This window comes from Melozone crissalis, unplaced genomic scaffold (genome assembly GCF_028551555.1).
Source record: "Melozone crissalis strain CALT ecotype California unplaced genomic scaffold, PUWL_Pcris_2 ptg000018l_1, whole genome shotgun sequence".
NCBI classification, from domain to species: Eukaryota; Metazoa; Chordata; class Aves; order Passeriformes; family Passerellidae; genus Melozone; species Melozone crissalis.
Window position 1 is genome coordinate 27,424,282 of NW_026535796.1, and position 13,410 is coordinate 27,437,691.

The following is a 13,410-nucleotide window of genomic DNA, read 5'->3' on the forward strand; positions in this document are numbered from 1 at the left end:
ATCTCAATAGTAAAGTGTTGTAGTTGAAATTATAGAGGAAAAATTATTTCCGGATAGGAAAAGAAAGAAATTTTCACTAATTTTACAGTAATAATACTGTGTAAAAACATAATACTTGACTTTATCCAATTTTTGTTTGTTTTTAAGGTGCAGAAGGCTTAATCTTCAGCCTTTAGCTTACCTCTGGCATTGGAACCAGGAAATACTGCTTAAGGAAATGATATCATCTAACGTTCAAGCCATAATCATAAAAGTGGCAGCTTTTGGTATGTATTCAGATTCTGAGCAGTATTGTCTACTGAAATCTCCCATGGACAAATCCACAACATAAGAGAGGAAAACAGAACCTTTGTTGCACATTTTAAGATATGAAATGTCAATATCAAGAAAATTATAAAAAATGGCTCAATACCAGTAGTGATGTCTGAATAATTAATTTAACAGGATGCAATTCGTTCTTAAAGGGGACGTGGAAAAGCTGGAAAGCAGTTCTTCCTAACATAGTCATTAAATTCCTCTCATATTTTTTTTGTTCTGGTTTTGTTTTAATTTGCAGTAAAGATGCATGTATAATTCAGTAGTTCACAGTGTTGTCATTTATAGATGATACAAGCTTGTGACTAGACAATATTATAAAGCAACCGTGAAAGTTTTAATAGAAATACATCAAGTTAATATCAAACAAGATATAATTATGAGGACAAAATATTTTCTGCAACAGCAGACTTGGAGTTAGAAAATCATAAGAGCAAACAGAAATAATTCATCATTGCCTCTAATTTTTTTTTTAATATTTAAAATGTAGTTGCTTAGAATACCAGAAAATCAATGTCTTTTCATTATCAGGTGTATATAAAATGAAGTTCTAAAACTTGAAGCAAATCAATATGAAAGTTAACCTATCTGTTTATTGCTTAAATGTAAAGGTAAGGTCAAATGAAGTTTTTTAAGAAAGCTTATGGAATGATGTGCTGTAAAAGCCTAAATGAGCACATGAGAAACATGTTAATAGCACAATATATTATTTCAGGCCCCTATGCAGTTTTTCTATTTTGGAGTAGCAAATCAATTTTAAGCATAACATTTGACCAAAGGACCTTTTCTTTTGGAGTTGACTATAAACTTGTGGTTCACTGTAGCAAACATTGATTTGTATCATACAAGTGGCATCAGTGGTTAAAAATGTATATTTGGAAATAGTGTTGCATAAGCTTTTTTTTGAAGTCCAGTGTCTGGTTTACCTGGGCAAGTTTCCTATCAAATACCTAATCTCTCTTTCTCTCAAAGAATGGTTTATAATAAAGTAATTTCTTCCTCTTTGTTAACCAAGATTTGAATTACAATCCCTTTAGACTGGATGGATTAAATTAATTTTTAAAAATTTTATTTATTTCTTCCTCTTTATCTGGTATAGTTTCTAACTTAATTTTACATTGTCACTATGATGGTCTCCCTCTATTGTTCTGTAGGATCTGCTAGGGCTGAGAGGAGGATTAGAATGATTAGAAAAGTATCACATGCTCTCATTCATTTACAGGTAACAAGCAATGTCATTTATTCACATTTTCCTGAATTTTGGAAGGTCAGTTGCAAATATAAAGCAATTGAATACCATGTTTTCTACTACAAAACACTTGGTTTTAAATTGGGGAAAAAAAAGGTTTCTAAAATAATTTTTTTCAGGCCATATAAAGTATATTTATATATTTATGTTATATTTTCATAAAATAGAATGTGTTTTTTGCTTGTACTGGCATGTAGAAAAAATGAAGTCCACAAAGCATATGTAACATGCTTTTTCGCATCAGAATTATTTTTTTACAGAAAATCTATTATTTAAATAATAGATAAAACTGTTTCCCAAATAGACATCATTGATGACCTGCCATGCCTGCAGCAAGATAAGCTTGTCTTTTGTATTCTACAGTCTTAAAAAAAACTTAAAATGCACTGGTTAGTGCACAAAGAGTGCTTTGTGGGCTATTCATTGGAAGAGCGAATACCATAAATACTTGTAGATAGCAATTAGATAGAAAATCACTCGGAGTTATTTTTCCTTTTTATTTTTTTGGCTACAGGTAAAAGAAAGATCTTATCAGAGTCAATTTCTCACCTGCCTCAGGCAGACGTAATTAGATGTAAGCAAATTTAATGGAGCTTTTGTGCTCTGGGGCCATTCTGTAATGCTTTAATAATTGCATGCCTTATTAAAGTGGATTTAAGGTATGAAGGCTGTTTAACATATCAAGTGGCAAAGAAGATAAGATACGGTTTAACTTTTTGCCTTTTAGATTAATAATCAAAGCTAAACTGCAATGAAAATATTTAAAATAACAGATTTAGGAGTCTGAAGGGTAATGCATTAGGTGATACATTGTACAGTTGTTGATGCAAGAAGCAAATCTGTAACCTGAGCTTGACATTCATCGGCGCTGGCATACTTGTACACCCGCCTCGTCCTGTTTTCCATTAACTCAGTGCCAGTATTGACAAGGTAAAAGCCTGTCGTTTTATGTAGAAAACACATAATTATGCAAGTAAATGAGCATTAGTTTAGTACATTTCCCTAAATCCACCATTACAAATTAATACCATAAACCTTGCCAGTGGCAAGAGTTTTCTATCTCAGAGTAGTGTAGTTTTCCAGATGGGATGCCAATTGCTCTCACTTATATGCAAAAAAAGTATTGTTAGCAACCTTTTTCACATGCCTTCTGTTGATCTGTAAGTAGATCAGCTTTCTTTCCTTTAGAGTGTATTTCAAAAGCTTTAATGACGAGAGAAAAACATTCCATGATCTAGCAGCAAACCTGAGCACTATATATACGTACTTCTGAATATTTATCTTCAGTGCCCCATTTTCTTGCTGCTAAAGATGCCTGTATGATACATCATACTTTTGTCTTTGAAATATACCCCTCTTCAGTGGAAATCCAGAAATTAAACAATAATAAAAGCAGAAACTTTGAATCAGGGCTGATCAGTCTGCATATGAAGTGGAGCTGTTTTATTTCATGATTATGTTCTTTACCTTGTAGGTCCAGCTGCTATGAGTGCCTGTAGACATTGTACATTCCCAGCCATGGGTAGAGTTGAAATCACAGGGTCCATGGACACCTAAATTTTGAAGTGGTATGGGTCTTACTTACTTGTGCAGGCTATTTCCCAATGGAGTAATGAGTCCTTAGGGAGCTAGTGCCATCTCCTGTCTGTCAGGAAATCCCAAGTTCCTTCACTAAAACGCACTGTCTGTAGTAACTATATTTAACATGAAACTCCTTTGGTGTGATAGAAGATATTGATGCTTCCTTCCCATGGTCTAGAAAATTGGTATACTCCTGCTATTCATGGAATCCACTAACTTGATAGTTGAGGGATGTGTATGTTTTTGCATATGACTTTTTAATTGAAAAAGAAAGTATATTTCTTCTTTGTATAATGAATCTATTAATCAAACCCAGCCACCTAGGTGTCTATGTTACTGTTTATTTGTACGTCTCTAGTGTATAGAGGTGAAATCCTGACTGACTGAAATTGATGGCCATATTCCCATTAGTTTTCACTGAGGTAAAATTTACATGTAAAGAGCTACATTAAAAAAGACCTAGCACCACACAGTTCCTGGTTAAGCTCTGAAGGGTGTAATTTAGCATACAGATAAACTGATCTAATAGTTGCTTCCAAAAGGTCAATCTTTCCATCCCACTTCTAAGTGACTCTTCGAAACCACAAGTCTGTGCTTGCTTCTGCCCCTGTAAAGGCTCCAGTGTTTTTGTGGCTGCATGTACGTGATCAGCAGGATCTGCTTTTTTGTGGGCACAGGGAACTTGCTCTGTAGAAACCACGGCTGCATGGAGGGCAGAGCTCTCTCCTTCAATAGGAAGGTTATTACTAACCTTTCTACAAGTTGGCTGCAATGGCAGTTCATATCCTGAAGTAAAATTGTTGGTTGTGAGTTTTGTCTGAGCACATCATCCGTGTAATGGAGAGGAGCAGTGTTTTTGAAAATGTGTTTTCAGTACTGAGTAATTTTAAAGTAATTTTGAGGGTATTGAAGGACCTTGTCATTACAAGGGAAGATACTTGCTTTCTTCAAATATTTTTAAAAAATTCTCAGACCATTCACAAACATAACAGAAGGAATTGAATAACATTTTGTTATTAAATCAATATGAGATCCCAGTTGCTTTCTTATATATTTTACAGTAAGGATTGTTTACTTGCTTATTGCTAAGTAAATTAAACATTTACATTATTCTTAGCTAATCTAGCTTATTTATAGGTGATCATTCCATTGCTTTCTTCCTTGTGCAGCTACCAGACAGTAGAGTTGTAGTAGAATCTATGACTGTCTTCACAACATTTGCTCTTGAGAATATTCTGATTTATTAATATAAAAAACACTTAAAATCATAGAACCATTAAGGTTGGAAAAGAACTCTGAGGTCATCAAGTCCCCACTTCAATAGCACTATAACCACTAAATAATATCGCAAAGTGCCACATCTACTTTTAAACACTTAACTTGTTTTTTGAACACTTATTCTGTTAATCATAATTTGAACTAAAAGATAAAATGACTGATAATATTTTTCAAATCCTGTCAAATTTTAGTGCTTGTCTATTCTGATAGTGATAATGTGTTCTAAAACTAGCCTTAAACTTTTATTAGAAAAATTATCCTTGTGCAGTGTTGAAGTATTATCTTGCTTACACATATGATCACTTTTAATTAATTTTAGTTTTAATGTTTTTTCAGATTATAAATTTGATAAATTACCTATGATGTACTTTGGGAAAGATGGTTTTTTTCCCCCTTTGAAATCTTGTTTCCTAGCTAGCATGTGGTGTTGTGATTGAATTTTCAAACAAGTCTTCTGAAATTTAGTTGGCCCTTTAGAGTTTAGGTGCATTTGACACTTTTTCTCTAGGCTTGTTCCCTAATATATTCATCCACCATCCCATTTATCTCCATAATTCCTGTTATTTATGATAAAAAGATAAAAAAGATACCACTCCTGTTTGTTCACTAGACATTGCATAAAAAGACTTGGAAACACTTATACAAACAGAGAGCCATTTTATCTCAAGCCATTTCTTTTCCTGGCAGAAAAGTTTCACACAGGAAAAGATCAGCACAGATAAATGGAAATTGTATGCAAGATTAAAAGTCAAAAAATTAGCTTGGGATTTAAGATGTGATGCAAAAGAAATGAGGAAGAGAAAAGAGAACTTGTACTGGACTTAAAGAAAAAGTTTGATTCATATTTGAATGCTTAGGAAAATAAGATGAGAAAATAATCTTTGCATTTAGAATGGTACTTGTCTTGATGCTTGTATATAAATGACAGATACTTCATTACCAGTGTAAGATGAGGTTTCAGAAAGAGATTTTAGTGCATATATTAAGTATAAAGAAATGTTTGAAAATAAATTGTGTTACAGAAAAGGAAGAAATGGGATTTTGCAGAAATCTGTTCAGAAAAAAATTAGAAATAAGATTCCCACTTCGCTAACTCTGAGCCTATACACTGGAAAATGGGCGGAATATTGTTGTCCTAAAAGATAACAGGAGTTGGAAGACTAAGGGACAGTGCCTGAAAACAAAAAAGTAGTTGAAAGCTGGTCTTAGTGGGTGCTGTTAAGGGGATGTCACAGACAGACAAAGTAGGAGAGAGATGGCTTAAGAGTGGAAATATCACCTTGCAGTTGGGGAGATCACGTAATCTAAAGGAAAATTTAAATGGAAGCAGCAGGCTAAAGAGCACATTATTAGGCATTTAAGGTGAAACAGGATAGGAAGTATGGGCTATAGTGAAAAAGACAGAAGAATAGTCAGAACTTGGAGCTGAAAAATAGTGGAAGAAAGAGAGCTTAGTAAAGGATGTCAAAAGCAGAAATTATCTTAACAATATGATAATCAAGAGGTACAAGTGGTATATTTTAATACTAGAATATATACTTTCTGCTCTTTAATGTTTGATACAATTTAAGTTCTAGATGTCCATTTATTTTACAGACTTACATGCTGAAACGACATAAACATTTACATATTTGTGTAGTTAGACCCATAGATGTTTGCTTTTCAGGTCACTATGAGTTGAAGTTTTGCAGGACTTCTTGTCCTAGTCTGATCCTTTATTTCTGCTCTGGCCTTTTACCCTTTTGCAGCAGATCTATTGATCTTTGCTGTCAGAAAACTCTGTTGATCCACTTGGGGATTGTGACTTTTTAAAAAGTTTATAACTTGTCTGCATGGGGATGGATGTAATAAAAACGACAAATTTTTCCACTTGCAGCACACCTCTTTCTCTTCCACACAATGAAATTTCAATTATTTTCTAAAAAGCTTACTAGAATTAGAACTGTTCAAAGCATGAAATATCAGAATTCTATAATAGGGACAAAATAGCACATATTTTTTTATTAAGACACATTTGTTATCATGTGATGCTAGATCAGTTGAACAATTTGAATTAAATAGATTAATAAGCAAACAATGCTCTTAAGATATTCTATGCAAAAAAAATTGTATCAGGAAAGGCATAGATATGTGCCTGTATAACTGAAACTGTAATGACTTTGTATTTAAGTTTTTTAGGCCCAGTAAAAGTCCTGAGAAGAATTTGACTGTCACTACTTTAAATGAGATTAGTCATTTGCTTCATTTGATTAAAATAGTTTAATGCTATTTTTCAGCAAGTATACAATTCTTCCACAATCTTTTTCAAACTACCAGCATTTTGGAGAAGACCATTCTGAAATTCTACAAGGGCAAATGCAGGGTCTTGTACCTGGAGAGGAATAATTAGATGCACCAGCACAGGCTGAGAGCTGACCTGCTGGAAAGCAGCTCTGTGGAGAAGGACCTGGGGGTCCTGGTGGACAACTAAACGTCCATGAGTCAGCAGTGTGTCTCCTTGTGGGCAAGAAGGCCAATGGTGTCCTGGGATGCTGTCCTTCTGCTCAACCCTGGTGAGGCCTGACCTGGAGTGCTGTGCCAGTTCTGGGCTCCTCAGGACAAGAGAGACAGGGAGCTCCTGGAGCAGCTCCAGTGGAGGGTGACAAAAATGATTAAGGGTGTGGAATATCTCTCTTATGACGAAAGGCTGAGGGAGCTGGGCCTCCCAATATTCTTCAGCCTCAAGAGGTGACTGAGATGACTAACTCATCTCAGTATATGTGTCTGGAGTGGAGGAAGAAAGAGAATGGATCCAGGCTCTTCTCAGTGGTACTGAGCAATAGGACAGGGGACAACATGCCTAAACTGAGTCACAGAAAGTTCCACCTGAACATAAGGAAGAACTTCTTTACTGTGTGAGTGACCAAGCACTGAAACAAATCATCCAGAGAGGCTGTGGAGTCTCTCTCACTGGAGATATTCAAGAGCTGTCTGGACATAAACCTGTGCCACATGCTCAAGGATGAACCCTGCGTGAGCAGGGAGGTTGGAGCAGATGACCCACTGTGGTCACTTCCAACCTGGCCCATTCTGTGATGCTGTGGTTTTGTAAAATAATCTGATTGGAAATATGGCCTTGTTATCTGATGGAACGGTATCAAATTTCTTCAAAGATTTTTTGAAGATTCTGTTGTTGAAATGACAGAGCTAAAGTGCTTTGAATCCTAGATTTAACTAGAATACAAATATCTTTGATGTTTAAAAGAAACCGCAAGAGATTATAGATAATATTACTTCAATAAGAAGATTTAGATCCTTTTACCTCAGAATTCTAAAATTTTATTTAGACATCAGACTAACCTAGTTTAGAACATAGTTGAAGAATGTTCAAGAAGGAAGATAAACTGAGATACCAATTAACCTGCGCTGGAAACATATGCTAGAACCACTTTGGGATTAATGTCTTTTAGCTTTATCACTTAGTATCACTTAGTTTGAAAAGAGTTACTATATCTACAGTATGTCTACAGGTTCCATTCCCCTACAATTCCCTCACTGGGTAAATTATCACATACCAGAAAAAAAGAAGAAAGAAAAAAAAAAGAAGAAAAAGAGCAAGGGAAAAAGAGAAGTAGATGCATAATCAAGTCACATCAATTTTCCTCTTTCATAAAATAAATTAGAAGTATATTCATCTCAAATCCTTTAGAGATGCAGTAATAGCAATTATTTACTGCACTTTTCATTACTTTTATACAAACTTAAGCAGTTTTTACAATTATTTTTTTTAAGGAAATGCAAGGAATCCATCCAGTTCACCATTGTTAACACAGCCTTTCATGTGTGAAAGTTTTGAGGAAGTTAAGAATGAACCTGTCAAATTATGCCACCAGACAAAAAGTTCACTTCCCAGCTCTTCATAGAAATGAAAGCTAAATATGACAACAGGAATAATTTACCTCAAGGCAACTTAAGGTATAGGATTACAGTTCAAGAGTGTCTGTGTGGCATGTGCATTTCTAGTTGGTGAAGGTTATAACACATTCCTGCACTCCTACCTTGTAAGCCTATGTTACCAGCTAATGCTGTTGTGTACAGGCTTTTCAGCCTTTTCCTGTGTTACTAGAAACATTCTCCTGTATTCTGTACTGTGTAAAGAATAGTGCCTGACCCTCCTTTGAAAATCACTGATTTTGAATTGTTAACTTAGGAAAAAAAAAAAAAAAGACACAGTTGAAATAGAATTTAAATAGAATTTACCTTCAAAAATAGTCCTATTTTCTCTGTTCCGGTTCTAAGACAAGGGGGTTGCTTTATCCTTTACACTCTTTTGCTTTCTATATGTATGTCTTTATCTTATGTGTCCTATCATCTAATTGTTAACCCTGTTTTCTTTATGATAAAGAGATTGAGAAGAAACTAGTTTTGGTTCCAGAAAACCAAAGTCTTTCATTGCCTATTATTCAAAATTCTAAATAATTTTACTCTTGGTGATCAGCTGATTAGGATCTCTCCAGAAACTTTGTTGCAGATTATACAGCCCTATTATACAGCCTATTATACAGCCCTATCATCAGCAGTTGAGTCTTAGTCCCTTACATTCATAGTGACAGCAGTTACTGCTCTTCTCAATATTACTTCCAGAGAAGTCAGGGGAAAAAAAGGAACTTTATATTCCTGTAACTTTAAAATAAGGGGTTTTTTATCCAAAGATAGATGGTTTTTTATCCAAAAGTCCATCCTAATCCTATGAATCTGATATTTCAAGAAAAATGTGATAATATCAATTTTAGAGATTTGTTGTTACCTTATTTTATGGAAGAATTCACTGAGTAACAAGTTTAAGTTTTTGAATTGTAGGGTTGATTAGTGAGGAAAGGCTGGAGTTTTTTCTCCCTTATATTATCAACAGATAATGGTTAACTCCTACTTCATTGATGTGTGTATGGTAGTGATTCTTTTACAATGTGTTCATATATTATGGGTTAGAATTTGGTTCAATGTAGCTTTCAGAAGACCTTTATATCCCAACATTTCTTGAAACTGGTAATTATGATTTATTTTTATTTATTTGAAACTTTACTGAGAAGTAAAAATAGAATTTTTTATTTTAAAACACTTTTTTAAGAATCCAGATGATTTTAAAATTCTGAACATATATAAGACATGTTCTTGTTAGTCAGATAAGGCTTTAGAATGTGGATTTTTTTTAGCTGAATGTAATGCCGTGAAAATGTAACTTGGATTTCTAATGGTCTTGATAAATGGAAATAATATCAGGTAGCTGCCCCTCAGGTGTGGGCCTCATGCTACACTAATACATATGTACAAAGTGAACCATTTAAAATGTGGCTCTTTTGCAATGGTTGTAAAATGCCTTTTAGTACTGTTCTTTTTTTTCACCACAGAACAAAGACAGGAATTTCTGTCCCAATCTCTTGGCATTGCTGTAGTTCTCTACACTTGTCTTGTGGCTGTGCATAAGAGCATTCTGCAGCCACAGCTCCTGTCAGTGGATTTATCAGAAATTACAGATGGAGTAGCAATTACTTTGAAGTGATTATACCATTTGTGCTATCACTTACTGATTTTACAGTCAAACCAGACTAAAAAACTGGAATTGAAAGCGTAATTATTTTTACTGAACACTGTCAAAAACAGCATTATCAAATTTTTTTAGATATTTCTGTTTTCATATACTAGTCTATCTCAAAGAAATAAAGCCCCACTTGCTCTCTTGGTAACATAAATTGATGGATGTAGTTCAGTTGAGGAGTTAAAAATGCACTGAAAATAATGGGCCATAACATTCTAGGGTTAACATTTATTCATAGATGATGCAATTAAATAAAACAGGCATTAACTTCAAGGTCAGTCAGGGAAGTAATAAAAGTGAATATTTTAATTGAATTCTAATTGCCCCCCATTGATACATGTAAGTTAAATAAAATAGATGTCAGTCCTGCAAATTATAGCTCCCTTCCTAATTAACTTTTTAATTCTACATAGAGTCATCCAGACCCTGGACCTTGTTGTTGGTTTATCCATCCATTCGGCTTCCTTTACATCTAGTTCCATTAAGGATAAATTTGGAGGATGTGGTACTAAGAATTTACAATACATTTTTCTTCTCGTTAGTCTAAGCCATTTTAAGAATTCGAATCAATAAAGAAATATGTACCAAATAGAAGTATGGATTTTAAAAAAGCTATTTTGTAAGTATAGTTCCAAATACTTTATTATACTAGTTGTACCAACAGACATACAGCTTCATCTATGCATGCATAGCAGTAGGGATTGGAGCTGTGGATTACTGGTTCTGCAAGCTGAAAGTTACATTGCTTCCTGATGCCTTTACCAACAGTGTCTATTCACTCACAATATAAACCTACTGGAAGCTAAAAGAAGTACTATGTTTCAAAATAAATGCAAGCTGTCCAAAAATAGAATTCTGCTCAGATACAGGAAGGGTACATAGCACTTCACAGAGTTTCATGTAGGTGTGGGATATCACTAAAGAGTTTACCCATACTGTATACATAGGCAATTTATTTGTGTTTCAAAAACTGTTTGTATCATAGTTTCTTTTAAATTATTACTTTACATTCATAACTGGACTAAAGTTGTGTCCATATTACCAGAGAGAACCTTGTGAAAGAAATAAGTTGTCAGTCTGTCTGGTTCTGACAACTTCTTCCCTTCTCATATGTTTGTAATGTGTCCCTTAGTTTAAATTTAGAGGAAATCAATCTGTTTTTTATCAAGGAGAGAGAGATTGCTTATCTTAGCAAAGTAATTATACTAAAACAAGAATGTTAATATAAATGTGTGAAATGATACTGTAACGCAGTACTCCTTCATTTATGTCAAGAGAAATTGCTTGTTTGGCCTAATACCTATCCCATTATAATCAAGGACAAAATGCTAACCTGATGTAAGTTGGAAGAGATCTCCAGAACCATTTGAACTATTGAAATTGAATTAATATATTTCAAAACTGTTTCCGCAAGAATAAATTATCATCACGTATCTAGCACATACATTTTTAGTCTGTTAAAAAAAAAGCAATAAACCAATACAAAAAAGGAATAGATGGCAGAAAAAAACTCAAGTCTTTTAAAACTTTAATTATTAAGCAGTTTTAAAAGCATTCCCCTACACTGTAAGAGAATTTTTAATGTGCTTTAATGAAATATTTAAAAACTTTCCTAGTGTTTTGAAATTTCCTTCACTCTAAGTTGTTTTAGTTTCACAGGAATTTAAATATACCAAGATCACAATTGTAAAAATTAAGAGACATATTAGCTACTTTAACTCAGCAATGACTTTATATAATAGTGTACTGTACATTTATATAACAGCTTTCATCATCAACAATCTAAAGTGCTTTGCAAGGTACATATTTTAGAAATTGCTTCTGAATGGAGTAATTTTGGTGGCAGCTCTGTAATGATAACTATTAATGTATGAAGCAGTAGAGTAGGAAAAAATAGACCAGTATTGTATCAGTGCAAAAAGGAGCCCAAACCACAATAACTAAGAATAGTAAAAAATGGGATAACTGAAAATTTCACAATGTTCCTTCTATTTCAGGAGTTATAATTTTGGTTTTTTCTCATTTGCTTAATATGATAAGACCTTTTGACCACTTTGTGTCAAATCCAACTAGCATATTTACTTGGTTGAAAATATCAGCTTTTGAAACAGTTGTGCCTGGATTATTTTGTCCCACTGCTCATTTTTGCCAGTTACTTGGTTTATCCTGAGAAGTGATCATTAAATGCCATGAGCTGGCCAAAATTAAAAAGTCAAGAAGTTGAAACAGGAATACAGAAAAGCAAGTTAGAGCAGCTATCAAGTGTTACTTTTTTACAAAGAAAAATAAATCAAAATGTAGACATGGTAGAGAGTATTTTGTGATGAATCTAAAGGTACAACATTCAGTACATTCTGTAGGTCTGAGTTTTCTTTATATCTTCATCCTTTTTAATCTTACATTTTATATTTGCATAAAACACACAAAGAATGGGATTTGGCAAAAGAATTTTTCATTATGAGCCTATGTCCCTTCCAGTTGCAGGAAGCATAAAAAAATTAATTGTGCTTTAATTCCGTAGATATCTACAAAGGTAACTTCTGACTTAAAGAGGTAGTATCCTTGTAGTATTTTTAATACCATGGACCTGTGTGTTTACTTCACTGGCTAGTGAAATTTCTAAGAAAGGGATCCAGTAGCTTTTCCACTTGACATATAGGGAAATGGTAACTAGCTTTTTTTTTCCATAAACCTGGAAAATATTTGCCCAAAGTTTAGGGAGAATTCTGACTCAGTGTATTTTCTTTAGGATAGTAATTATTTTAGATAATGTAGTGTTTCTAAAGGAGACATAATATATTTTAAAAAGAAAAAAATAATAATTTCTTGATGTCATAAGAGTACTTCATAAGAAATATTTTTAGATTTTTTTTGGTTTTTTGCAGGTTTAGATCCCGATAAGCATCTAGGAAAAACTCTAGGTGAAATGGAGCCTGTTCTTCTGGAGGTGAGTATAACTTACATTATATTCATATAGTTAAACTTGCAGTTAAAAAGAAGCACAGGCAGAAATTCAGTAAAATTAACTTAATAAAAACTACTTCATTTGATAAATTAGGTGTTAACCCAAATCTTTGCTTTGTACACAAAATATAATCCTTTGCTAAGCACTTTTTATATCAAAAAACATTTCTTGACATAGTTCACAAATAATGTCACCATCTTTAAAACAAACTAAAGGCGTGAAACCTCAGTATTGCAGGAACACTAACTGGTGTATCAGTTTGATACAGCTAAATAATTGTACGTTAGAGACTTCTACAGCAAGAAGCAGTAGCGGCAAAATCATAGGTGATACAAAACTTCCCTGAAGATTCGTATTTGCACATTTCCTACCATTTATACAATCAGACTGCATACAGTGGGGCCTTTAAAAATGGAATAAGAGGTGTAGTCTTGAGGATGTATTTGA

The 13,410-nt window shown here is 33.7% G+C and overlaps 1 protein-coding gene across 4 annotated transcripts in view; it reads left to right on the forward strand.

The window, feature by feature from the left end:
• DPH6 (diphthamine biosynthesis 6) overlaps positions 1–13,410 on the forward strand; it is a 184,450-nt gene that overhangs the window by 41,727 nt on the left and 129,313 nt on the right. For 3 of the 4 annotated variants that reach the window (XM_054275838.1, XM_054275837.1, XM_054275840.1), the window contains 2 exons: positions 148–266; positions 12,884–12,945. In XM_054275838.1, coding sequence (XP_054131813.1) covers positions 148–266; positions 12,884–12,945 — 181 coding nt within the window. The remainder of the gene's footprint in view (positions 1–147; positions 267–12,883; positions 12,946–13,410) is intronic. The other variant, XM_054275839.1, reaches the window with a different exon arrangement.